Source organism: Podarcis gaigeae (assembly GCF_964106915.1).
Source record: "Podarcis gaigeae genome assembly, chromosome: 1".
NCBI lineage: Eukaryota > Metazoa > Chordata > Lepidosauria > Squamata > Lacertidae > Podarcis > Podarcis gaigeae.
In genome coordinates this window covers 106,061,641-106,088,884 of record NC_139678.1, presented here as the reverse complement: position 1 = coordinate 106,088,884, position 27,244 = coordinate 106,061,641, and the positions used below count along the sequence as shown (strand labels likewise).

Below are 27,244 nucleotides of genomic sequence, written 5' to 3'. Positions count from 1 at the left end.
AGTGTGCTTAATATTTAATATCTGGGCTTGGGAAACTCAAATCTACCCATATACAGTGGTGCCTCGCAAGACGAAATTAATCTGTTCCGTGAGGCTCTTCGTATAGCGGTTTTTTCGTCTTGCGAAGCAAGCCCATTGACAGCTTAGCGGATTAGCGCTATTAGCGGTTTAGTGGCTTTTAGCGATCAGCTGTTAAGCGGCTTATCAGCGGATCAGCTGATAAGCGGCTTAGGAAAAGGGGGGAGGGAAAAAACCCCGCAGGAACTCGCAAGACATTTTCGTCTTGCGAAGCAAGCCCATAGGGAAATTCGTTTTGCGAAGCGCCTCCAAAACGGAAAACCCTTTCGTCTAGCGGGTTTTCCGTCTTGCGAGGCGTTCGTCTTGCGGGGCACCACTGTACGAAGCTTCAGATATATATACAGATTTCTTTAAAAAAGAACAAAACCAATACCTGTTCTTTTACAGAAGCTAGAATAGTGGTGGCAGTAGCCTCTGTCTCCATGCCCGGACTTGTAGAAGGTTCCTGGGTGGTCTGTTGTAGTCCTTCTTCCAAAGAGGTCTGCTCAGGAGCTGGCATATTGTCTGGGGGGAAAAATCAGTTTGACATTTGATGGTTATCTGTTCAATTCACTCATTGCCGCTTCTACACTAAAGCATGACATATACAGTGGTACCTCGGGTTAAGAACTTAATTCGTTCTGGAGGTCCGTTCTTAACCTGAAACTGTTCTTAACCTGAAGCACCACTTTAGCTAATGGGACCTCCTGCTGCCGTTGCGCCGCTGCTGCATGATTTCTGTTCTCATCCTGAAGCAAAGTTCTTAACCCGAGGTAATATTTCTGGGTTAGTGTAGTCTGTAACCTGAAGCAAATGTAACCGGAAACAAATGTAACCCGAGGTACCACTGTACCTAAAATTTATGGGAGATACTTCTCCGCTAAAGTAGTATCAAAGAACTAGGGAGAGCAGCTTACAGGGAAGATGTGATCTTGAAAATAATGTTCTACCCTTAAGCATGCCTCTTCTTTAAAGACAAACAGGAAAGTTACATACATAACAAAACATTTTAGAAAATGCAGCTTTTTTTTTGACTGTAACTCAATTGGCCAAATAACCAATAACATGGTGTTAATCGTTAAAATGATTTTCCCATTAAAATCTGTATCTCAGCTATGTCAGCTCTTTCTCTGCCCTCTACTTTTAGAGTGGCTGATAGTACTTACCTAAGACTATGAATCCGTTCCGCTAACCCACTGCATCTATATCAATTACTTGTGACATTTTTTAATTACACCAGGAGTATCTGTTTTGTATGGACATACCCAGGCAATCTTTGTACATGTTGACTACCAGCCGGTAATGTGTTTGGGGATTATCATGTGTAAAAATCATAGAGCAGGGGGAACCGCACAAAAAAGGGAAGTAGACAGGAGATGAGGGATGGCTGTAAGAAGATTCCTTCTTGCTTTACTTTTCGAAAAAGTTTTTTTTTTATATATAAAATGAAACTCAGATAGAAATAGAATCTGATATTTTCATTGTGCCATTCTACCTGTCTGACATTAACCCAGAAGTATCTGCAAGGGTGGCTGAGCTCTTATCAATAGTATCTCTTAAGAATGGCACTATTTCGCAGGAAGAAATTCCAATGAAAATCCTCGTTATTACATATTCTTAAAAGGTTGTTTATTTGTATATATTTAAATTTTTATATATGGATGTTTTATGATGGTCTATATTTGTAATGCCTGATAAAGGTTTGGCGAAGAAAGGAAGCAGAAAGGGGGAACGTATGCCTTCCTTCCAAATAAGAACCACTTTTCACATTTTGCACATTTGATCACCATGTGCTTACTAGCAGATATGTTTTGCAACACATTAGTCTTGTAAAGATAGTGTTAGAAACTGCAATGGGAATGCTAGGAGCCATGTGGCTCCTGGGACCTAGGTTGTGGGCGCCAAAACAAAATGTCAAGGCACTTTTTAGTTTTTTTGCTGCTGCCCTGCTACCAGACCAGCAGCAACACACACACACACACATTCTTTTTGCTACTGGGTGAATCAAGCAGTCTGCAGGGTAGCACGACTGCAGCAAGGCAGGTGGAGACACTGGGTGCCAAGGGTGGCACCTCACCTGGACATCTCCATCCAGTCGCAAAAAGGCCGGCTGCCAAGTCGCAAAATGTGACCGGCGACCGACGAATTTCAAACACTGTTCACAAATGCAACTACAGTGGTACCTCGGGTTAAGTACTTAATTCGTTCTGGAGGTCCGTTCTTAACCTGAAACTGTTCTTAACCTGAAGCACCACTTTAGCTAATGGGGCCTCCTGCTGCTGCCGTGCTGCTGGACCACGATTTCTGTTCTCATCCTGAAGCAAAGTTCTTAACCTGAAGCACTATTTCTGGGTTAGCAGAGTCTGTAACCTGAAGCGTATGTAACCTGAGGTACCACTGTAATCCATACATCTAAACCATATGCACCTCTTTTACATGTCTATAGTACAAAAAGAAATCACAACACACGATTTACAAAAAATAAAACCTCCCCAAAACCCCTTCAGTGCCCTTATTTCCACAGACTACCAGGCGAGTGGTGACTTGTAAGCCTTTAAGAACATCTGGATTACTTCTAAATACCATCTTTTATCATATGCCCCAAGCTATGTATTTTCCAAGCTCCCAGTCTTCATCTGTTTAGTATACCTTTTTATGGAAGGCATTCAACAAGTCAATTAACCTTTGCTACCTTTCTTCATACTTTCCCCAGTAAGGTCACGCAGCTTGTGCAAAGTAGTGACACGACCAGCATAAGGCACACAATGTATGTTTAAATCATTTCTGCTATATAAACCTATTAGTTTAAATGTAGTTCTTAATGATCCGTAAATTTTGTTTGCCTTTTGACGAGTATAAAGCACTGAACTAATATTTTCAGGAACCAAAGTATTCTAAGAATGCCTTGATTAGCAGCAGCTAACTTTAAGAACCAAATGCAGTAAGGGCTTGCGGAGAGCTGCCCGAAGCCCGGGGTGCACAGCACCGCGCTCCCCGGGCTTCGGGCTGCAGGCAGCTGTCTGCAAACCTGCAGAGCCCAGCGGGAGTTCCCGCGGGCTTGCGGATAGCTTCCTGAAGCCTGGAACGCGAGATGGGTTGGTGCGCACCGACCCCTCTCGCTCTCCAGGCTTCAGCGAAAGCCTGCATTCGCTCCATAGGACGCACACACTTTCTACCTTCATTTTTGGAGGGGAAAAAGTGTGTCCTATAGAGCGAAAAATACGGTAATTCTGCACTTCTCAACAATAATTTTTACTTGCCATTTTAAGGACTACGTGTGTGCATCTTTTGATGCTAAGCCTGTCAGAAGCTTTGGCACTTTGCTGTTCAGACCCTTTGCAAAAAACTGATTCAATTCTTTTGAAATCATCATTCCCTGTTTGGGACACAACAAAGATTTTCCACACTTTGAATACCAAAATTAAAACCACAGGACTAGCCAAAAACATGCATATCCATGAAAAAGTGTTCCCTTCCATAACCGGAATAATTTTATGCATCCTTGAGCTGACACCTCCCAGCCATTCTGAAAATCCGGAGATCCAACAGATGTGCTAATCCCAGAGTGATTTTAATGCATTATTTTATGTCTAAATGTAACCAGCGAGAGAAGATAGTGCTATATTTTATTTAAGTGGTTAGCCACAAAAAAAAAAACATGCTAAGTGCCCTCTACTCTACTACTTTGAATGCAGTGTGCTGTTTTATCCCTACTTTAATTTTGCTGAGCCAGAGGAGCCGTTGAAAATTATGTTCAAGCAAGGCAGAAAATGGGACTGCGCTCTAGAAGCCCAAATCTGGGGAAAGGATGCCATTTGCTGCCTCTTCAAGCAGGTGGACCTATACAACACCCACCTGGTGGTGCAAAGCTCCCAAACCCAAGTCAGAAGACCACTTCCTTTATCTATAGATTAATTATTTGAGAGCACTAACCAGATTTGACCAAACTGCAGGAGGCAGTGGAAGACAGAAGTGCCTGGCATGCTCTGGTCCATGGGGTCACGAAGAGTCGGACATGACTAAACAACTAAACAATAACAACAACCATATTTAACAATAAGGAGCAGCATCTCAACAGCTCTTTGGCCTGCATAGCAATATCTGGGAAAGCTACTGCTTCTAGTAGTCTCCTCTAGTCTAGTACTTCCACAGGCACAGTACTGTACTAATGAGAGGAAGATAGCTATGTCCCTGAAAAAAAATAAACCTGGAAAGAAGAACCTTTGCTGAGACCTTCTTTCCAAACAAGGTGGTGGTGTTATTGTTGTCCCAACCACAGCAAGTACTAACTTGATTTGATGTCGATCAAGACTTTCAGGCAAGACATGAACAACCTTCTTCGTCACAAGCATCTTGGTAACAATCTTTCACCAGACAGCTACAACAAGCTGAGACACAACAAGATGACCATGATATCATCCCAGTCGTTACAGATTCTTTAGAAAGCATTGCTTTGGACTCACATTTTCAGATACCCATTTGAAAACTGTCTTAATTCCGCTTACTGCTTAATTTGAAATGCTATCCTTTGTCTATGCACTTTAAGTCATTAAAAAAATGTATATTCAGAAAGGAAAGGGCCTCATAATACAGAAGTAGGGTATGGGAGACTAATCCCCCTACGCAGAATAACTGCAATAGATTTCTACTTTCATAGGCCACATGAGCGCTAAATGTTGCAGCAGAATACAAACCTGTGGCTCAATAGGCTTGACTAAGGAAAGCATGTGCTTTACTTTTCAGTTTTTTAATTTTTGTGTTTCATCCATTCATATCCTCAATGAGGAAATGCAAATAATTTATCTGGACTGCATTTCAGTCCTGTCTTCTGCTGTTGGAGAACCTACTCCACATGCAAACCTTCCTCTGAATTTGGAAGGGATCTACTTCTGTCATGCAGATCAGATGGCAGATGTTTAAAGAGATTCCATTGATGTCATAAATGTGATTGCTTTTTCAAATTCCCCCCTCTAAGATATTTATCTCAAAATCTTAATTTGTCTTGCTGCTTCTGCAATTTTAAAGTGTTCTCACTTGCACTTTAAGCATGGCCAGTGAGCCAAGTGGCTGCGTGGAGGCGTTCTGGGAAGCAGTTCAATGAGGCTTACTCCCTAATAAGTGTGCATAAGACTGCAGCGTAAAACTAGCAGCTGGAAAATGTGCTAGATGTTGTGAGCTGTGTTTTGTTTAAAGCATCAGTCAGCAAAGCATGAGACTGTTAACCTCAGGGTTGTGGGTTCATGTCCCACGAAGGGCAAAAGCATGGGTAGGCAAACTAAGGCCTGGGGGCTGGATCCAGCCCAATCGCCTTCTAAATCCGGCCCACAGACGGTCCGGGAATCAGCGCGTTTTTACATGAGTGGAATGTGTCCTTTTATTTAAAATGCATCTCTGGGTTATTTGTGGGGCACAGGAATTCGTTCATTTTTTTTCTCTTCAAAAAATAGTCCGGCCGCTCACAAGGTCTGAGGGACAGTGGACCGGCCCCCCATTGAAAAAAATTGTTGACCCCTGGGCAAAAGGCTCCTGCATCACTGGGGGTTGGACCAAATGACCCCTGTGGTCCCTTCCAACTCTACATTTCTGTCATTCTGATATAAATATTCACAGAAGATCACTGTTTTAAACAGAACCATTTTTATTTTAAACAGCAACATACATGAAGTGCATTAGGGTAATTATACTCCCTTGTACAAAATATAACAAAGTGGCTGAATTACTATTACTATTACGTAAGTTTCTCTCTATTGGCAAGCTCTCGAGAGCATGTCTTCAAGTTAAGATGTAGGCCAAAATGTACAGCCTACATGAAATGGCTTTCCGTCCCTGTAGCATTACTAATTTTTTACAAGTGCCCCAATGGACTAATTGAAAAGGTGACTTTCAGCTTATCACATTCACATTCTGCAATGCATGAATAGTTAGAGAAGAAAAAAAAGAGCACTTTCTGGCAAGGGGTGATGTAAGGCCCTGCATGCCCTAAGGCTTACTGAGGCTTGTTTTAGTAAGAAAATTTCACCTTCATTTGTTCCATATAACATTGGTAGTTGAGTTGACATGTGATAATTATAGCCTGCTTGTTTTGATTATTGTACTTTCTCTAATTCATTGCTGAAGTGATTTATAGTGCGAGTAAATTATGAAAAAAATAAATGTATCTATTGCAATGTTGTTTTAAAAAACAAAAATAGTGCATCACTACAAACCATAAATTACCGTACACAAGTGCAAAAGCTCTGGGTCAGGATGTTCGTGATTCATATTAAAAATGACAAAAAACTTTTTTTAAAAAAGGAAGTGATTTTAGATAACAAGCTCTGCCCAAATACTAAACTGAAGGGACAGCCTTTTGCAGCTGGAATGCACATAGAATATTTTTGACTCATGCTCAGGTGGATGCAATTTACTGCTTACTACTGCATGCTCTAAATAGAAGCTAAGTAACAGATAAAATTATGCAGTGACAAACATCCATTCATCGGTGGCTCTAAGTAAATGTCGCTGTTCCACTGTATAATACAGCCTGATGGCTTATGGATTTTGGTCTGAAGAGTAAAGGAGTGGCAAGAAAGCACATGACAGGGTAGGAGAACAAGTACGCAAGAAGGGATTAAAACACACTTTTAAAAGAGCATACCTTAAGCAATTATTAGCATACTGAGTAACTACATTAACTAAAGCTGAGAAAGAACATCTCTGCTCCTCCTAAGGCACACACATCTGTAGCAGGAACCACATGAACATGCTAGGAAAAAGACACATAGCAACTTAAATCCGGCTCCTGTGGCAGTTTCCTGGGATAAAATCCTAAAAAAAGCTCAATCCTTAAAAAAGGTTAAAAACTTTGGTCAGCCCTCACAGCCCTTCACTTCATCAAATCTGACCCTCTTTGAAAAATGTTTGGACACTACTGTCCTAGATCGTGGGTAGGCAAACTAAGGCCCGGGGGCTGGATCCGGCACAAAGGCCTTCTAAATTCAGCCCACGGGCGGTCTGGGAGTCAGCGTGTTTTTACTTAAAAACGTACTTTTATTTAAAACGCAACTCTGGTTATTTGTGGGGCATAGGAATTCGCTCATTCTCCCCCCCCCAAAAAATATAGTCCGGCCCCCCCACAAGGTCTGAGGGACAGTGGACTGGCCCCCTGCTGAAAAAGTCTGCTGACCCCTCTCTTAGAAGAATGACTGAAAAAAAGAATAGGTGCTGATGACCCATTTTACATGAGCGGTGAAAGTAATGATGTTACGATGAAGAATATCAGGATTGTGCTTTGTAGGATCAAATACTATGCTATAAGGTACAATGTTTCTTTTTATGAAGTCATATTTCCAATAATAATAATAATACCCTACCCACTCTGGGTGGCTTCCAACAAATATAAAAGCATAATAAAACATCAAACATCTAAAACATCCCTATACAGGGCTGCCTTCAGATGTCTTCTAAAAGTTTTATAGCTATTTATCTTCTTGACATGTGATGGGAAGGCACTCCACAGGCTGGGCGCCACTACTGAGAAGGCCCTCTGTCTTTCTTGAATTGCTTTAGCTCATATAGAAGCCTAACTGAACATCCCTGTCCTGATAATCCAAAATCCACATGCTTTCTCACCACATATATACAGCTTCAATTGATTACCGAACTCTTCAGCTTCCTTTTCAAGCCCTGTCACTTCTGTCCAATGCTGCCTCTTCCTACGCCACCACCTCCATCTTGAAATTAGGCCAACTTGGTTTTCACTGTGATGTACACTCAGAGAAACAACATGAAAATTTATTCATGCCTTCCTATGCCCCCAAGCTTCCAGCAATGGGTACTTGAGAAAGGAAGGGAGGGAAGAGAAAAAGGAAAGAAAGCTGGACAGCAAGTTCTATGGTAATATTCCCATTAGAAATCAGAAAGAGGAGAGAGTCTTGAAGATAGTATGATGAAACTATTTCTGTACTTTCATGTAATAAGAGAATGTAGGTTGGGCATTTCTACTGCCTTAGTCACAATAAGACTAGACTATACAGCTGCTTTCATATGATCAGCGATTTCCTGTCTTCTTGTGTAGGTGGTAGCAATTTTATCAGTGTAGGCACAAAAGACTGTTCATAAATTATAGAAGTTACTATCTCCCTTCCTTTCACGTCTTTCCCTCTGAGCTCTAATGTACTTTTTTAAAAGCTACAGCTTTCCCCACCCCTTTATAATATTAAAGTATTGTTTAAAATATTAGATCTCTTGTTCTCATAAGAAGAACTGTATTTCCTGGAACATATGTTCCACTTGCTTTATGTGAATTGCAAATAATGGCATGCTCAGGGAGAGGAAAATGTACTTCCTCCAGGAAATGTACAGAACACAGTGAGTGTGTCTTTTTGTGTGTAAAAACTATCCTTTTCCACTTAGCTTTTTAGCTAGGCACTGGCAGGCACTACTAGCACCCTCTTCAAAAAGTCTAGCGCAAAGGCAAAAAAGAGTTGTCGCCCCACAACCCTTTTCTAGGTGTAAGGCCTGCACAGTGGTAGCACAAAGTTCTCTGCACATGCTACAGGACTTGGTAGAAGGGTCAGCCACAAACAAAAGCTGACTAGCAAACCAATTTAAAACCTGCGGACTTTATGCACATGCATTTTTCAATTGATCTATAGCCTATGACTCTAGCTGGCCTCAATAGGATTATATGATACCACCATGACCCAGTTTTTAATTACGTTATGTCAAACACAGTTTTGTTTGAGAATTTGAAATTATTATTCATTTACTGACTGCAGTGTACAGTGGTACCTCGGGTTAAGTACTTAATTCGTTCCGGAGGTCCGTACTTAACCTGAAACTGTACTTAACCTGAAGCACCACTTTAGCTAATGGGGCCTCCTGCTGCTGCCACGCCGCCGGAGCACGATTTCTGTTCTCATCCTGAAGCAAAGTTCTTAACCTGAAGCACAATTTCTGGGTTAGCGGAGTCTGTAACCTGAAGCGTATGTACCCTGCAGCGTATGTAACCCGAGGTACCACTGTATATGGTTATAAGCTTCTGATGGGAAAGCTATTAATTATGTTGTGTGTCCCGAGTTCCCATGTTGAGGAGGTGGGAAGAAAGCCTGTTCTGGTTGAGGCCGTACTCCCCTGGAAACAGCAGGCCATCAGCCTGGATTCAATACTGTCAATAGAGGCTCAGGTGGCTACAAGTACCTTTTCGCAGTTCTGGCTGGTTCGTCATTGAAGGCCCCCTTTGGACAGAACCAATGCACTCCATGCTGATCCAAACCTCTAGATTGTATTATTGTATGTGCTTTATGTGGAGCTGCCCTTGAAGAGGACTCAGAAACTTCAATTGGTCTAAAATGAAGCGACCAGATTACTGGCTGGAGATCCATTTAGATCTTATATAACCCTTGTGTTAGAACAGCTGCAGTGCTTGCCGGTTTGTTTCCGGGCCCAATTCAAGGTGCTCGTGTTAGTGTTCAACACCCTAAACAACCTAAGCACCAAATACCCAAAAGACTGCCTCCTTCCCTACAGATCTTCAACATGGGTACCAAGATCAGCAGAGGGAGACCTCTTGGGTGTTCCACTCCATTCAGAGTTTTCAGTGGGGACACCCTGCCCACAGAGGTGTATCTGGCGGCTTCATTATGCAGTTTTCAGCAAATGTAAACTAGCAGGTAATGAATTGAATTAATAATAATACTTTATCCATTGAGTGAATGGCTTATGAGAACTTGGGGCATGTGACCAGACTCACAAACGTAATAAAGAGTCAGAGAAGGAAGACAGGTAGACAATTGTGAAAAATGGAGCACTTAAAAAAAACCACATACTGAAATAATGTACATGACACACTACCTTATTGTTGGGAGTAATAAGGAGAAAATATTTATAATTTTTGTCGTGATCTGTTGTAGTCTTATCGTTACTACCTGCCTGAGCAAAATAATATGCAACATATGAAACAAATTCTGGTGATAATTGCATAAAGATTTGGTTTTCTCTCTTTACTGTTATGATTAGAATTATTACAATAAGAACAATCAGACAAGTAAGGAGTCTGCACTTTGATATTAATGGAAAAAACACAAAACCTTGCATGAGATCTTAAAACTGCAGACTAGAGTTGAAATCTAATACTGTTATTTATTATAATACCCGAGTGGTGTTATTTATCATACTTTCCAAGTGTTAGTGGGTACTCAAGAATAACTCAAAATAACTTCTATCTTAAACTACTGAAGCAAAACATGCAAGATGTTTGGGTTTAATTTAGTATCAGATTCATTTTTACAGCCAAGGAAAATTAAGTTGTCCATTAGAATTCTTTTGTACAACACAAGATATTCACAACCTAATGTTTGCTTTTGGGCAAGGGAGGCGGGGTAGCAAGGTTTGATATATTGTGCTTCATTGAACATTGATTATGATCTGTTTTAGAAATAGGACATCCTTGTTCCTCTGAAGATTTAGCCCCTTGCTGTGTAAGTTAACAAACATTAGCATCAAATCTAAGAGGGAAGGAATATGTGTCCTTAAATACCATCCCTTCCTTTCTTCCTGAATTCACTCTGATGAAGTGGGGGCTGCAGACCAATTCAACAGGTTCATTCCCACCACACAAGATTTAGGAATAAATATGGTTTAACAATGCAACTTTTCTTTCTATGATAATTCGGCAGAGAACTAAATAATAAATAGTCCTTTTTAATCTTATTTTTTCCTATTAATACACTTACTATGCATAGTATAAAGATGCTTTGAAAATTTTTACTCAGTGAACCCTCATAAGAATGGGGGACACAACCAGATTTTTGTTTAATAGCGGTTGGCAGTAGACAGTTCTGTCTACTGCAGGCATGGCCAAACTTGGCCCCTCCAGCTGTTTTGGGACTACAACCCCCATCATCCCTAGCTAACAGGACCAGTGGTCAGGGATTATGGGAATTGTAGTCCCAAAACAGCTGTGGGGGGGGCAAGTTTAGCCATGCCTGGTCTACTGAGTTTGGGAAACACTAGAACTTCAACCTATACAGAAGTTAGTAATTAGTCTTCCATTATATTATTGGGTGAGCTTGTCTATGCTCATAGAACTAGCATTGATTTGCAGAAACCGAGGACACACTTGTTGTGGTTAAAAATGACTACTTATATAGACTCGCTTTCTACAAAAAAAGAGAACAAAACTTGTTTTAAAAAAGTGGTCTCCACGTACGGCAAGGGTCATCAACCACTTTGGACCAGTAGGCACATTTTTAATTTTGAGAGTGTTGTGTGCACCAGTCCCAACATGGCTGTCATAAGAGGCATGACATAACACAAAATTAGAGAAGGGTTCTGTCATGGTGAAGCTTTCCCCATAACTGCATTTCCATAACAGAAAAAGCTTCTGCAATTCTGTTGAATTTTTGCCTGCCATACAGCCAGCAACCCTTTTATTCCCAATACCACTCTATGGTGACATCTTGTACTCACTAACAACAACAACAATAATAGTAATAGTAGTAGTAGTAGTAATAATAATAATAACAACAACAACAATAATTTTATTATTTATACCCTGCCCATCTGGCTGGGTTTCCCCAGCCTCTTGGGAGTAAGACCCATTAAACACAGGGACTTACTTCTGAGTAGACAAATATACTATTGTACTGCAAGTTAACTAGACACTGAATTCCTAATGACTGCCTGATCTTTAGCTCCTGAACATCAGGAGACATGCCTCTTTGCAAAGTTTTGATATTTGCCCCTTGTGGGGAATTCTTTAACATCTGCCCAGAATTATTTTCTGTGAATTCTAGTAACTGCCTGATCTCAGATGAGCCTACCACAGAAGAAAAGGGTTAAGGAAAAGGAAGGACAAACTACAGAGATTCCAAGGAGTAGCAAATAAGATTCAGGAAGGAAAAGGAGGACAAAATAGCAGATTTCAGAACCCTGAGGATTCCTCTCGCCTAGTGTCCAAAAAACTCCCTCCACTCATCAATCACAACTCTGGCTTCATTCATGGACTAAAAACACTGGTAGAAGGCTCCAACAGAAATTGCTTAGAAGGGTACCAGCACATTTTCTTTTGTACCCTTCCTTCTAGGAGGGGGAGAGGCTTAAAATAAGGTACCAATGAAGGCCTTCGTGGACCACAGGTTGGCAGCTCCTGATTTATGGAACTGAAGCACACATTATTCAAGATTTGCAATTTATTTATTGAAGTTAATCAATATTAGTAAAAAATATGGAAAAGTACATTTTAGAAGCTATCATGTAAAAATACTCAAAAAGCAATCCATTTTAATACAGTGGTACCTCAGGTTACATACACTTCAGGTTACAGACTCTGCTAACCCAGAAATAGTGCTTCAGGGTGAGAACAGAAATTGTACTCCAGCGGCACGGCGGCAGCAGGAGGCCCCATTAACTAAAGTGGTGCTTCAGGTTAAGAACAGTTTCAGGTTAAGAACGGACCTCCGGAACAAATTACCGTATTTTTCCTTCTATAACACGCAGATTTTTTCTTCTAAAAAGGAAGGGGAAATGTCTGTGCGTGTTATAGAGTGAATGTGTGTTCCCTGGAGCCATATGGTGCGAGGGGAGGCAAAAAAAAAGCAGGCAAAAATCGCGCGTCTCCTAGAAGGGAAAGCTGAAAACAGGAAGTGGCTGCTTTCCTGCATTCTGCCTCAGGGTCTTACTGCCCACCCACCTCTGTTTCCTTGCTGTGTTTGCTCAAACGGAACAAAGAGCAGGGAAAGCCCCTCCCCTCCAGACATGCAGAGGGGAAAACATGCAGGAGGGAGAGAGAGAGAGAGAGCGTGCGAGCCGGCTGGCTTGGGTGGGTAGGTGAGGGAAAACTTTTGCCTTCCTTTCCTCCCTCCCGTTATACCCCTCTCCTGCATTCTTAGCCAGCTGCTTCTCTGCACACCCCTCTCGTGCTCCTTGTCCGTTCTGTGTTTTTCCTTCCCTTCCCACTTAAAATGTGGTTAAAAAGCATGGATCCACATGGATCCTCAGGATCTTTGCATTGGGTCACCCCAAATTCACCATAAGATCACATAGCATGTCCATGGCTACAGCCTGCCCCCCAAAAATCACGCACCCACTGTTGCCTGGGGCTGCAATGGTGCAAAAACGTGGTTAAAAAGCATGGATCCACATGGATCCTCAGGATCTTTGCATTGGGTCAGCCCAAATTCACCATCAGAGCACACAGCATGTCCATGGCTACAGCCTGCCCCCCCAAAATCACGCACCCACTGTTGCCTGGGGCTGCAATGGTGCAAAAAGTGGTTAAAAAGCATGGATCTACATGGATCCTCAGGATCTTTGCATTAGGTCACCCCAAATTCCCCATCAGATCACATAGCATGTCCATGGCTACAGCCTGCCCCCCAAAAATCACACACCCACTGTTGCCTGGGGCTGCAATGGTGCAAAAACGTGGTTACAAACCATGGATGCACAGGGATTCTCAGGATTTTTGCATTGGGTCACCCCAAATTCACCATCAGATCACATGTCTGTGACCACAGCATGAAGCACAAAAATGATACATCCACTGTTTCATTCAGAATGTTTTTTCCCTTGTTTTCCTCCTCTAAAAACGAAGTGCGTGTTATGGTCAGGTGCGTGTTATAGAGCGAAAAATACGGTAAGTACTTAACCCGAGGTACCACTGTATGCTCTTTTAGCCACACCTTCAATGGTAGTATAGTTTTGTTACAGCTCAATGTGGAAATTCTGCTAATAAAATCCAGTCATCCAGTCTGGCACGTTTCATATCATGGTAACAATGCAAAAGATAATTCACACAACACACTAAATCACAGGAGTGGAATGCTCTGATTTGAAATAGCTATTCAAACTCTTAACACAATAAAATTAAAAGCTCAAATACAGGACATAATCTAGACTGATAAATGACTATTGGCTTATATTCATAAAATAATAGAATCATAGAGTTGGAAGAGACCACCACTCATACTCCCTGAACTGGCAAATAGATGGGCTCTATTGGATCTGTAACATCTATATTGCTGGCAACTAGGTAGCCAAAATGAAGCATTTCACAAGCTTTTTTTAATCACCTTTGAAATGTTTCATTCTATCTGTGGCACTCTTACCCTCACAGATATTGGTATCCTCTCTCCACAATCAGCTAATACTTGCCTTTTTAATTGCAATACAAGACTGCCATTTAATACAAGCCTAGCTAATACCTGGTGCTAGAAAAATACATGTGATATCTCAGGGTACTTTTGTGATACAGATAAATACTGAGTACTTACAGTTTTAACCGAATCTATATTTTTGTTGTTGGGCGGCTTTCCACATAAGAAAAAAGGTAACTAAGCAACCAGTCTCTCTCTAAATACAGCAGCAGAACTGCAAAATCCGTTACTAAGCATCACATCTATACAGGTTAAGTACAAACAAAATCTCCGTATGAAACAGAGCCCACATAAGAATTCTAATCCAAAGAATCTTAATTATCTAAAAAGATGAACATATGTAATAAAGAAAACAAAAAGTCTAATGAAAGCAGTTATAGGGAACATGACTGCTAGGAAGACTTATTGTAGAGAGCTTATACTTAGTTCCTATCTTCAATAATGCTCTGAAGTGGCATTATTAGTTTTATAAGATACATTTACAGACAGAACCTACTTGGGCTGCAGTTCCATGAACACTACATAACAAGTCCCATTCAACTTGGTGAGACTGACTGCTGAGCAAGCACGCACAAGATTGCACTATTAGATTCAATGGAACTTAAAACGCTCTGTCTTTTTCTGAAAACGTGTAAGAGGACTCATACCAATCAACCATAGAAGTGTGTCCTTTCCAACATAAGCACCTACCTCCAATGCTCTCTTAATGGGTTTTCTTACTCGCAGTGAGAATTGCAATACAACTTTGATATATTTACCTAGAAATGTAACGGGATTTACAAGCCACTAGGCTTAGAATGAGAGACTTAAACTTTAAGTCAAAGTAAGTCTTCTAACATAGAGCACTCAAAGTTTGAGAGCCAGGACTATACTAGCGCAAGTGTTGTGTACGGTTACTCTCTCTCATTCCTAGGAATCTCAGCTTTCATCAAACCTGTTCCGAGTGCTCTTCTAGGCCTTGTTGATTCTGAAGAAGTGTTCAAAATTAGCCAGGCACTGGGCACATTTTGCACCTGGCTATTGGCCACTTGCGACCATGTAAAGATGCCAGGGTGCCAGGATGGCGTCTGATATCTTCACCAACTGGAGGTACATGCCTGAGGATCATTGGATCTGGACTGTTTTCACACACTGATACCACATCCTGTAGAATTATATCAGTTATATTTTATCTGCACAATCAGAATGAATTTCAGGAAACCCCCCTTTTTTTTTTGGTGCAGCCTGAGCAGGGGCAGTGAACAACATTATAGTCAACTGTTGTAGCTTGTCTTCACTTGCCCTACCGCACTGCCCTGCTCACAGTTGTGAATATTCTTAGGTTATGAATGGTCCGTTCACCATTAAGAAAAAGAAGCAGGAATAGGCCACTGTATTTGTGGACTTTCCCTGGATCAAGAGACTTTTCTTCTTTAAGTTCCCAACATTCTTAACCTAGCTCAAGGTTGTCATCTGAACTAGCCAGAGGTTTAACCGATAATCAATCACAGTCATTCCATCATTTGAAAAATAAGACTTTAGACCCATCTTGCCCCAAAATGGCAATTACGCATTCCGTTTTGTCAACTGCAACCTTGGTTTAAGGAGCCATTTGGCCCCTAGCTTATATATCTGACTTTCTAACACCGTTCTGAAGTCATATTTAGAAAGTCTGCAATATGCTGTCTGCAAAAGACTCAAAGCATACATGCAGTCCAGAAAGTGTTTCCTAGCACTTTAAGTCTTTCATATTATCAGTATTATCCTGAGGTTGTCAACTTGCACAGCCATCAAAGTTATATGCATATTAAAAACTGAGGAAAAGCTAGGAGCCAGTGCCAATCAGGCCACTTCTTGGTTAGAGCATTTAGAGCATTTTCTTATGTGAGGCTCAGTTTGGGAAGGCAGTTGAGCTAGATTCAGTGTTTATGTCAAGCACAACGCTTAAATGTTAGTTAATGCATGAGCATAGAGGTGGAGGCAGAAGGTCAACTGCTTCACTCACAGCTTTTTTCACTTGACATCTGGACAAATACTACCAGCCTCTCAAAGAACTGCTGCCTTTTTTGAACAAAGAAAGCAGGAATTGATTAATTATTGCAGAGAACATATATGAAAATGCAAAGTGTTCTAGACTGTTAGGGATAAGTACTGTAGCACTGTCATTCTTTTGGAGAGTTCAATAAACAAGAAAATCCTTGGTGACCTCAAACAGAAGTCTTTTGAGAAATACAGCTTGTGCAGATGTAACATGTGAGTTTTACCTACAGTTAAGACATTATAAGCAAGTTTCTCTCCTACATGGCACAAGTCTTCTGCAGGTTCTAAGTTCTAACTAATTTCTAGGTTGATATTAACACCAATGTCAACAAAAGCTAAGCATGGCAACAGTAGTTAACACTACTTTGGATTTTATCTTAACCATGGCTAAAAACCAGGGTTGGGTTAAGAGGGAACCCAAGTTAGTTTTAACTACTTGTGTCATGCTTAACCATGGTTAAAATGGCATAGGAAATTCACATCAGAAAGGAGATTGGCAGTTGTGGAAGTATATGGTCTTGTGCCCTCTGCCCAGTAATTTAACCACGGTTAAGAGATTAGAGATGCTAGTCTGGCAAAGCCCCATGGTGAATTTCTTGACTGACCCAGAGTATGCCATTGGCAACACTTATGGCTGGCAAATTTTATTTCTCCTTTCCTTTTACTATTGAACTGTTCTGTCAACCAGACCAGAGTGTGCTGCCCAACAAAGACGGTGTGATCCTAGGATATTACCACTGATGCAGAACCATTTTTCACTTAAGTCAAATTTGGCTGAATTAGATAAAAAGAGATTCTTCAACTTGTAGTCAGCTTAACCAAATTTGGCTACAGGCAGAATTCTATATTTTGATCTGAAAACAACTTCTTACTAAATCAATAAACCTAGGAAAATGTATTTGCTCCAAGAACAACAAACAGAACTCTAACCTGAAAAAAACCCAAAGCTTTTCCTAAAACTGGATTGACAAAATACAATGGTACCTCAGGTTAAGTACTTAATTAGTTCCGGAGGTCTGTTCTTAACCTGAAACTGTTCTTAACCTGAAGCACCACTTTAGCTAATGGGGCCTCCTGCTGCTGCTGTGAAACCGGAGCACGATTTCTGTTCTCATCCTGAAGCAAAGTTCTTAACCCGAGGTACTATTTCTGGGTTAGCGGAGTCTGTAACCTGAAGCGTATGTAACCCGAGGTACCACTGTACATTCTTCTTTAATTTCAGAAAAGTCATTCCACAGAGATGCTCATAAAAGTTCATTACACATTCATAACCTGTACCAAGATAGCAAGGCTGAAGTCACACTCTTATTTACTTGAAACCTAATTATAATCAATTGGATTGTTATGGCTAAATTTCGTAAGATACAGGAAATCAGTGATGGAACCGAATGGCAATTTTACTTTGTAACTGTGGGAGTTTCTGGTTCTGCTCAAAGCAGCAGCACTAAGGAGGTTTCTAAACCCTTCTGCTCATAGGGTTTCTCCTACCCTGAAACTGCTAACCCTGTGCAGGGGAAAACAGAGCAGGGTTAAATACTCATCCCTCAGTACCATTGCTCTCATCACCAAAATCAGATCCATGCACCCCAGTCTGCTGTAAAAAAGGAAATTACAATGTCCAGTGATCTAGATCTCTTGGTTCTTCTGCAGTTTGGGCCACATATAGTATTCAAAGTTGTCAAAGCTTTTCTGAGGAAATCACTTAAATTTTAGAGGGAAAGTTACTTGATATTTTAAGAAGATACTATGCAGCTAATCCATACAAGTATTATTTCATTACTATATGTGCGTGTGCATGCGCATAGACATTTACTTTAAGCTTTGGATTAACCCCTACACAACCCCTATGTATTCAGAGGAGAGGAGAACAAAAGAAGTTCTACTGATGGCTACAAAACATTCCTAGCAGCAGAATGCAAATTCTAATTTTCAGCTGGGACTGGAAGGAAGATCATTTCAGTGGCAATGGGACCAATTGCTGAAAAAGGGGGTACTGAACTTGGCATTGACACTTACTCTGAGCCACTTCCCTCTTATTTCAATGAAGCTTGTGTGTTAGATTTACCAAAAAAGTTTCCCAACAAACTTTCTCATATTGAAACTATATGTAAACACAATTTCAGTCTACATTTTACAAGGGTTACTATATCGGATCTGCCCTTATTAGTCAAACATGAAAAAGCCTTCTATGCAACTCTAAACTTCGGTATCTTATTTCAGTAGAGCATACACACAATTTGTCCAATAAAAAGGAAAATTTGAGATAGTACAGCAACCACATGAGTGCATATATGAATGTCACGAATGCTTTGCTATGTAATCAGAGTAATATACCTGATCTAGAATTTATGATCCTTCAGTCTTTGCAATGTAAACATTCTGCACAGGACAGCAGACATAGGGATGGCTCTTACATTACTTTAGTGATATGCTTGTTCCTGCAAGATAGCTCCCATGCTGCACCAATAAATTAGGTAATGCTGAAATTGTACAGAGCCTTGGGAGGAGTGGCATTGTTGTGGTGAGAAGTCGTCCCCTCCACCCCTCCCAATGATCTTATTATTACATGCATTATTGAAGCTGTGTGAAAATTTACTACATGAAAGTGGCAAACACTCCCCCAGGATGGCATAAGAACCAACTTCAAGTGTAACCAGAGGAAGAAGTTAAAATTTGGACTATGAAATTGCCAAAATGTCTGCCGGTTATTTGCTGGCTAGAGTAACTGTTTCTATTGTTAAGAGTTTTCCAACTCAACAGCTAAAACACTGTCAAAAATAGAAGTCAGATGCCACGATCCGATACCTTCTTATTTGTGAGTTATTAAGGAGGTAGGCATATTACTGCATTGTCAGTTACAGACATTATTTATATACAGTGGTACCTCGGTTGTCAAACGTTTCAGAAGTTGAACGGTCTTCTGGAATGGATTAAATCTGACAACTGAGGTACCACTGTATACAGAAGGAACTGAGTATACTCAGTTCCTTCTGTATATTCTCATATTTGTCTGGTATCCCACCTTGTTTGGTATTCCACCTTGCTGGCAACAATCCAAAAGAGACTAGAAACCTGTGGCCAAGTAATTGGCTGGTCAGTTCAAGCCAATATCTGGAATAACAAACATATTCTTGACCTATTTTTCCCTTAGGGCTGCCATGCCACAATGGTACAGTCACAAATGACCATTTCTTGGTCAGGATCTAGACCAATCTTCCCCAAGCTAGTAGGCTAAACCATCTGGAGGGTACAGCTGCCATCATCACCAGGCGTTAGGGCCAATGTTCAGGGATGATGGGAGCTGAAGTTCAGTAACTTCTGGGGCCCCCACAAGTTCCTTACCCTGTGTTAAGTGGCTAAAGCTTTCCATTGTAACAAAGTGGTATGTATGTGTTATACACAGTCCTCAAAAGACGTAATTATTTTTAAAAGACATTAGGAATTTAACACTGTCAACATAGCTGCCTTAGAACATCCCTCTGGTACAGAAGTACACAATTCATATTACCTTCAGGGCAAAGTTATATTTCCCCTGCTAAGAGGACTGTATCACTGCATTAACCACTGAAAAGCATAGGCTATTATTCCAACGTGTATGCTTCTTAAGCATCTTAAAACTATTTTCCCTTACACCCTAATTTTCTCTGTGTCTCACAGCCTGCTTTCTCCTTTCTTTACACAGCTGCACATCTCTCTGAAGAGCGAAGAACTCACCCTCCTTTCCATGCTCTCTCTCACCACCAGTTCTGTGTCCCCACGCTCAGCAACCAGTTTTTTTTTACTGTTGTCTACCTAGAGCAACCTTTCTCAACCTTGGGTCCCCAGATGTTTTGGGCCTACAACTTCCATCATTCCTAGCTAGCAGGGCCAATGGTCAGCAATGATGGGAGTTGTAGTTCAACAACATCTGGGGACCCACGGTTGAGAAAGGCTGACCTAGAGGGTTCCTTAAAGCCCCATTTCTCAGCAACCTACTCTTTTTCCATAGCAATATTCCTGTATTACCCCAGGTATCTGTGCACCCTCATTTCTGTTGTCCCCATCCTCTGCTGGCTACTGCATTTGCTGACGGACAAACCAAGCACGTGCCAAGGGCCTCAAATGACTGAAAACAGTACTCCTTGTGCAGAATTTTGGCTGAGGCAATCCCTGAATAGAAAATGCTATTAATAATTGATTATTATTAATCATAAATATTATTAATGCAGTTCAGAAGGAGAAGCTCTTGTCAGTGGCTGGCTTTTTAACTGCTTCTGAAAAAAACTGCCCTGCCAAGAACCAAGATTTAAAAATTAATTTATGCATAGTTTTGGTCCATTACACGCCACACACCAGCATGTAAGGAGGACACACTAATCGGGGGGGTGGGGGTGGTGTCTCAGTTTGTAAAGTAACACAAGTTATCACAAACCAAAGTCCAGGGCTTACTTAAAGATCTCTGCATACCCCCCCCCCCATTTCTCTGGTGCCTCTGCATCCCCACTTCTCAAGCTAATATCTCCTTTTCCCTCTGTATCCATTTCCCCATTCCATAGATTTATCTGAATGTACCAACTCTCACTTATTTTTTTCTTCTTTCACCACCCTATAAGTCTATCAATATCCAATTTTATCCCCTTTCCCTCTCTGCACCAGTACATATTTTTCTGTACCCTTAGATGTTACTGGTTTCCTCCCATTTCTTTATCCTCTATTTTTGTTCCATTTCTGTCTCCCTCTGCCCCATCCATCCTTATTCCTCACCAAATTCAGTGGAAACAGCCCACTCCTTGGCTCTTAGCTCCCAGGAATGGAATGTTCATTATACTGTGGCTGCCTGCACCGGGCTAGAAACACTGGCATGAATCTATTCTGTGCCTCTGAAGCCAGAGAAATAATCCAGATCTTCTCCCATCCCCACTTCCACCTTTCATGGTTTTTGGGCAGGCCTTAGATAGTTCCACAAATATGCTGGAAAGGGCCATAAACATTTATTTATTACTAATAATGGTTTGAAGTAATTAGCCACATCACAACTGTTCTTGGGAAGCTATTGCAACCTGTTGCCAAGTGTCCAAACTGGAGGTGTAGATCATATCCCTCAGAGTCTTGAAGGAACAGCCGTCACTGCATGTACCTCCAGAAAGGCCATTCTTGAGCAACAAGTCTACAAATGTATTATGTAGGGCAAATCTAGCTATTGACAAGATTTGCCTTATTTTTTCTGAGAGGCTGAAAATGAGGTCAAGATTCTGCAGAGATGGGTAAGAATCCCTATCCTTGCATTAGACCACCTAGTAAAAATGCATTGGGTCAACTTGTCTGCATATGAAAATGTACCCTTTTAAAAAAAAAAAATGGCACAGCGGTTATTTCAGTATATATAATCTTAAAAAAATCAATACAGCAATCCCGCAATTTACAGGGGTTACGTTCCAGGAATTGCACCTAAAGCTAAAGCACATTGAGTTCAATGGCAGGTAGGACTGCCAAAGTCTTTTTTCCCAGATGCCTGTCCTTTTTCAATATATATATATATTTCTTGCCAAGTGCATAAAGCTGAATGCACACAGGTAAATGTGCATAAATCGCAGGCTTACTGCATTACAAATAATCCAGGTAGCACAGTTATCTTTTTAAAAGTTCTGTAATACTGGCAAGAGGTCAAACAAAAGAGAAGTAGGTCAAACAAAAGATAATATTCTGTTTTGTCCTTTCCAGTCTCCGCACTCCCCCCCCCACCGCCTGCCCCTCCATGCCATGAACACTTTTGCCCTTTGATTCAATGGCTGGTTGCACTACACTCAGAATATGCGAACAAGGATATCCTGGCAGGACAAAAAACCTTAGTGATGGCTATTGGGTTTATTAAGCCTATAAGTATGAAGATCTATTATGATAATTAAGACATTTAAAATAAAGAGACTGGCTTCTCACACCACAGACTTCTACAGCAATTCCCTCAGAATGTGTTTCACCTCTCAGTGCAGAAAATATCTTATTGGATTGCTCTTACAATATGAAATCACTTCATTCAATCATTCTTGAGGAGATGCTATACTTCATATGTCATGAGATCAGGAATTCACTTTATTATCTGAAACACAGTACCTAAACAAAAGAGAGAGATTGCCACTTAAAATGAAACACCCTGGTGAAATATCCTCTATAGCTGTGAAATAGGTTGGTGGCAAAAGGAGTAATATCTAGAAAAAGGTAAAGCTTGTAGTTGTGAGAAAACAGCTGGTGTCACCAAAGCACTGAGGTGGAAGGGGTGGGGGAAAGAATTTGAGGCTACTCTAGTGCCAAAATCAGACAGTGAGAATGGGTGGAGACATAGCGGGTTCTGATGATTCTAGGAATGGTTGCAGATGAGCAAGTTTGGGAGGGAGCTTGAAATTTGCTGGCTCTGAAACGGCTGAAGCACCAGAGAATGAGTAAAGGAAGTTCAGAGGAGCCAATATCATTTGAGAGTGAGTTAGGTATACGAATATAGGTATTTATCAAGCGGTTACAGTGCCTAAGTATACTGGTATTTACTGTTGCATAAGAAATCTTCAAAATGCATTTTATCCTATTTTAATATCACCCAGCTTCCTTTACTCAGAAAGGAAAACTGTGCTGTCTGATAAGTCATTTGGTTCACAATAATTCTATGTAACGATTACAAAACTCCATCCAAACATGGTAGTTCAAGCAATCCTTCAGAAGCACAATGTAGATGCAAAACGTATAAAGCATTAGGTGCCTAGGACTCTCCCAAGAGCACTCCAGTTTTGACTGTATACATTGCTGTATTTAACAGTAGTGGGGACAGTGACAGTCAAGGATGCACAGGATACTGCTTACAATAAATACATTAGGGATGTGTGTGCGTGTTTTAAATTTCACTGAAACTCAAAAGTATGTTTTACAGTTAAAAAAAGCACACATCATCACTCATAAAATAGCATTCAGCATACAAGACGGCAGACGCCTTTGAATATAAAGCATTTCATCAGGGCAACAGCAATATCTGTTTTGAAGCAAGGTATATTACAGTTTTTAAAATGCTCTTGTGCAGGCACCTTTCAATTAAAAGTAATAGCCAAGCCACCATCTCTTATTTTGAATAACTGCCCCAAACATGTCAGAACAGCCAACTATGCGAAATGCTCTGGGACTTGCTTTGGCAGCTACCACTACAATTTCTTCTTAACCTAAGGATGGTAATTATTTCCTTTCATCTGGCAGAGGGAAAAAAAAGAAACAGAAAACAACTACTTTTAGATCGTGTTCAGACACGTACATTATTCCCTTTTACCTATGGCTCAACCATTGTGCCCCAAACTTTTCCACATGTTGTTTTGTCTCCCTTCCCCACCCCCACCCCACTCCAAGCCCCCTCCTCACAAATATCAAGTTAAGCGGTTTTGGCAGCTTCAATAGATGAATAGACCTAATACATGGTACTACGAGACATAAATCTGGGGAAAGACATGCTGGCAATTGTTATGCCCTGCTGCCATTCTGTGTTGTTCCAAATGGTAATTGACACGCCCAGTAATTTAACAGTACCAGACAGTCCTCTCTGCCCCATCTCTAGTAAAACACTTGCCTCTCTGTTCTTTAATCTGATTGGCATTATAGGGGTGTACATGAAGCTCACTATTGATAAGAAACAGTTATCCCTCTAATGCTCCATATGAAAACATCTCTAGATTATAGTTTCATGTACTGAATATAATGGGGAGTGGGGGTGGAATATGTTGTAAAACTCTTCCTATAATGCCACACAGCTTTAATACATTTTTTTCTCTGGTCCTCAGCCGGTTTTCTGCAGGGCTTCCCTCAGTTTCCATAGCTCTGCTTTGAGTCATGTACCAAAATGCTACAGTACTGAACTGAATGACGTCTGAATCATAACTTGGCACAAAATACGTTTGAAAGAGAGGGGGTAAGGCAAGCCCTTGCCTTGCTCGACGGGGATAGGTCAAACCAACAGTCATTAGAAGGGCCATCAAAAGTAGCCTTCAAGGGGAGGAATCTGACTAGACTCTGATCCTGTGTAATGCCATGCTCAAAGCATGCAGCACGGCTACTGCTTCTTCTCTCTCTGCAGCAAGGCGGCAGGAACGGGCTTTTTCCCTTTTGCTGTTCAAGAGATGGTCCAGTGACCTTTGGCTGTTCAGAGAGCTGGGCAAGAAGCGATCTGTTGCAGCGGGCTTCCGAGGCATTCCATGCATTCCTGCACTATCTAAAAGCTCCAGGAACAAACAACGTGTCCCCCTCCCACACACAGGCACACACCTGCCTTCTCATTCGCCCAGAGCGCCAGCAGCTTCCGTCCACACACCACCACCGTCTGTCGCACTCCTCAAACATGCAGCCAAAACCAAGCAGTCACTGCCGCTGCTGCCCCCTCCTTCTCTCTCCCTACAGGGTGACTGCAGAGGGACAGTAGTTGGGGGTCCCCTACTGAGGAAACCCATGGCAAAGAGAAAGAGAGAGAAAGAGAAAGCACGAGAGCCACAGACATTTTCTGGCTTCGTACTCGAGCCTGGTTGCATGTGGCTCTAACAAGCAAATGGGAGAAAATACAAGATGGGGGCGAGGTCGAGTGAGGGGAGACTGCAGGTTAAGAGGGAAGGATTTAGAGGGCCAGGAAGAGAAAGGGGGGGTGTGTGTGTGGAAGCAGCTGGTTAACCAGGGAAACAAGAGGAAGGGGATAGGACGTTGTTGTCCCTCCCCGCTTTTAAAGACAAGAGGCTGAAGAAGCAGGAATAAATTTATACCAAGAGAACATGGGGAAATCCAGCAAAGATGAGGGAATGGGCAGGGAATTGTAAGGGTTTAAAGGACATGCAAAAGGCAGGGGAGGATTGAAGGGGCTTATACTCAGGCAGACAAGGGCGTGGGGTTTTACTGGGGCTCAGTGAATGAAAAAGTACAGGGGAGGGGGGAAATACTGAAAAGCAGTATTACTTGTAAAATAAGAGTATAAAAAGCTTTATAGGAACCAGAGGACGTTCACTCTGAGAAGAGGCCAGAACTAAAAAGGGAAGCTATTTAAGGAAATGATCGTCTATTAATGAGGGAAATGCAAAGGTTTAGAAAGCAAGAAATGAGGTTAAGAAAAGGGAATAAGAATGTATTGAGAGTGCTTTTAGGGGATATTTTGTGATACTGGAGGGGAAAAACATTCTCAGGGCAAAGGGGTAAAACTGAGATTAAGCAAAAGACACTTGATGGGGATAGGTAGATATTAATGTGAAATCATACAGAAAGGTAGATTCATGGGAAGCCTAATTATGCAAGGAAGGGCAAAGGAGATCAGTAATAAAGAGGAAGGAATTTCCATAAGGGAAGTTGTTAACATGAGAAAGCAGGGTATTTAGGTGGAGTCGGTTGAGCAGGAAGGGAAACTGATGGGAAGAAAGAAAAGGACACTCTGGGGACAGGAGGAGGGAAGAGTAATCGAAAGACTCATGTTTTAGGATGGAGCCACAAGCAGGGCAGAGGTGTTTAGAGGGAAAGGATGAGAACCAACGGGAAAGGTTACTTAGAGGGTAAATGAGTGGATCTTTGGAGGAGGCGATGAAGGAAAGGAGAAAAACTGAGCAGCAGCGATGTTTTTAAGGACATTAAAGGGGCTGAATAAGCAAGGAAGGGATAGGCAGTTTAAGCAGAGCCAAACAAAGCAGAGGAAACACATTTTTACCAAGGGAGGGACTAATTATGGAGCTTGGCAAATCTGGTGTGTGTGTGAGAGAGGGGGTGCTGGGGGGGAATAAAAAACAAAAACAAAAAGCAGATATTCGTAAAGGGAACAGAGTAAGATGGGAAGGGAGAGGCGAGCAGGAGGCAAAAAAAGAGCAGAGCAAAAAACCATTTTCGAGCAGGAGATCTGAGCTCAGGCAGGCTGGAGAGGAAGCAGGTAAGTCAGGAATTGGCGAAGGAGGGAGAGTTTTGAAAGAAGCATAAGAAGAACAAGGGGAAGGTGGCTGGGGGAGAGGTCCGGGGGAGTGAAGATTTCCTTCCTCGCTCCCTTCATCCAACCCAGGAAGATTCCCCCCCCCCCCAACACAGGTTGCTCCTTTCTGTGCCCCTCTTTTCCTGCACCCGCCGCAGCGCTGGGTGCTGAGCTGCCTTGCCTCCCTCCCTCCTTCCCTCGGAGACAGAGCGGCTGAGATACCTCCACTCACCGCGTTCAGACGGAGCGGGCTGGGCTGGGAGGGGGCGCCCCGCCGGCGCTGGGTCTCGGCTTGCGCGGAGGGGCCGCAGCCACCCCGCCGGGAAGGGCCCCTACCCCGGGGTGTCCATGATCGTGCTGCTAATGTGCCACCGCCGAGCAGCACAGAGGAGTCCTCCTCCTCCTCTTCCTCCTCCTCCTCCTCCCTCCTCGCAGGATCTCTGCTCCCGCTTCTTCCCGCCCCTTCGCTTCTCCTCCTCCCTTCTCGGAGCTAGACGTCAACAAGGCGCCCTGCCCTGCGCCTCGCCCCGATTGGAGCAGCCAGCCTCGGGAGGGGTCGCCATTGGCCGCCGGCTCGCGTCAAACCGGCCAATGGAGGGGAGGCCTGAGGTTGCTAAGGTTACTGATGCTGTGAGGAGACCCGGCGGAGTGGAAGAAGGGGAGGCTGCGGTTCCTTCAGGCCAGGCGGGCGTTTTGCAGGGGGGGGGGGCGGCCGTTGGGTGTGTATAACTCTTGGGACTTCCCGGGGTGGTGGTCGTGGAAATGGAATTGTTATGTGGTAACAGGAAGGGAAGGATAGCCGTGATAAAAATATAATAAAAACTGGAAGAAGTAAACGCGCAGGCGGATCCTGTGGCCACTGGTGACTGTGGGGATCGCCCTCAAGACGCAGCGCATGATTATAGGATGGCAACCTTTGCGCTGTTCTTTCTGCGCGGGCGCGCAAGCTCACGCACGTGTGGGTTCCTCATTTCCCGCCAGAAAAGGCTCCACCTTTTCAGTGGTTTTTTTTTTTATTTAAAAAAAAGAACGATTGTTAGAACTGTAGGGACCCCAAGGATCATCTAGGGCAACCCCTTGCAATGCATGCCGGATGAGT

The 27,244-nt window shown here is 42.2% G+C and overlaps 2 protein-coding genes across 20 annotated transcripts in view; one reads left to right on the top strand and one right to left on the bottom strand.

The window, feature by feature from the left end:
* The window catches only part of PKP4 (plakophilin 4), a 96,466-nt gene extending 69,788 nt beyond the window's left edge, over positions 1–26,678 (bottom strand). For 4 of the 15 annotated variants that reach the window (XM_083705172.1, XM_083705181.1, XM_083705183.1 and 1 more), the window contains exons 1-2: positions 26,378–26,678; positions 452–582 (exon numbers count right to left, since the gene is read on the bottom strand). In XM_083705172.1, the coding sequence (XP_083561298.1) occupies positions 452–577 (126 nt within the window). In that variant the 5' untranslated portion in view covers positions 578–582; positions 26,378–26,678. Of the gene's footprint in view, positions 1–451; positions 583–26,367 lie in introns of all 15 variants that reach the window. The other 11 variants (XM_083705185.1, XM_083705174.1, XM_083705176.1 and 8 more) reach the window with 7 other exon arrangements.
* The window catches only part of CCDC148 (coiled-coil domain containing 148), a gene marked incomplete at its 5' end in the record, with an annotated part of 108,540 nt that continues 107,191 nt past the window's right edge, over positions 25,896–27,244 (top strand). The window contains one exon of one of the 5 annotated variants that reach the window (XM_083707794.1): positions 25,896–26,109. In XM_083707794.1, the coding sequence (XP_083563920.1) occupies positions 25,911–26,109 (199 nt within the window). Of the gene's footprint in view, positions 26,110–26,493; positions 26,869–27,244 lie in introns of those variants that run through there. The other 4 variants (XM_083707793.1, XM_083707791.1, XM_083707792.1 and 1 more) reach the window with 4 other exon arrangements.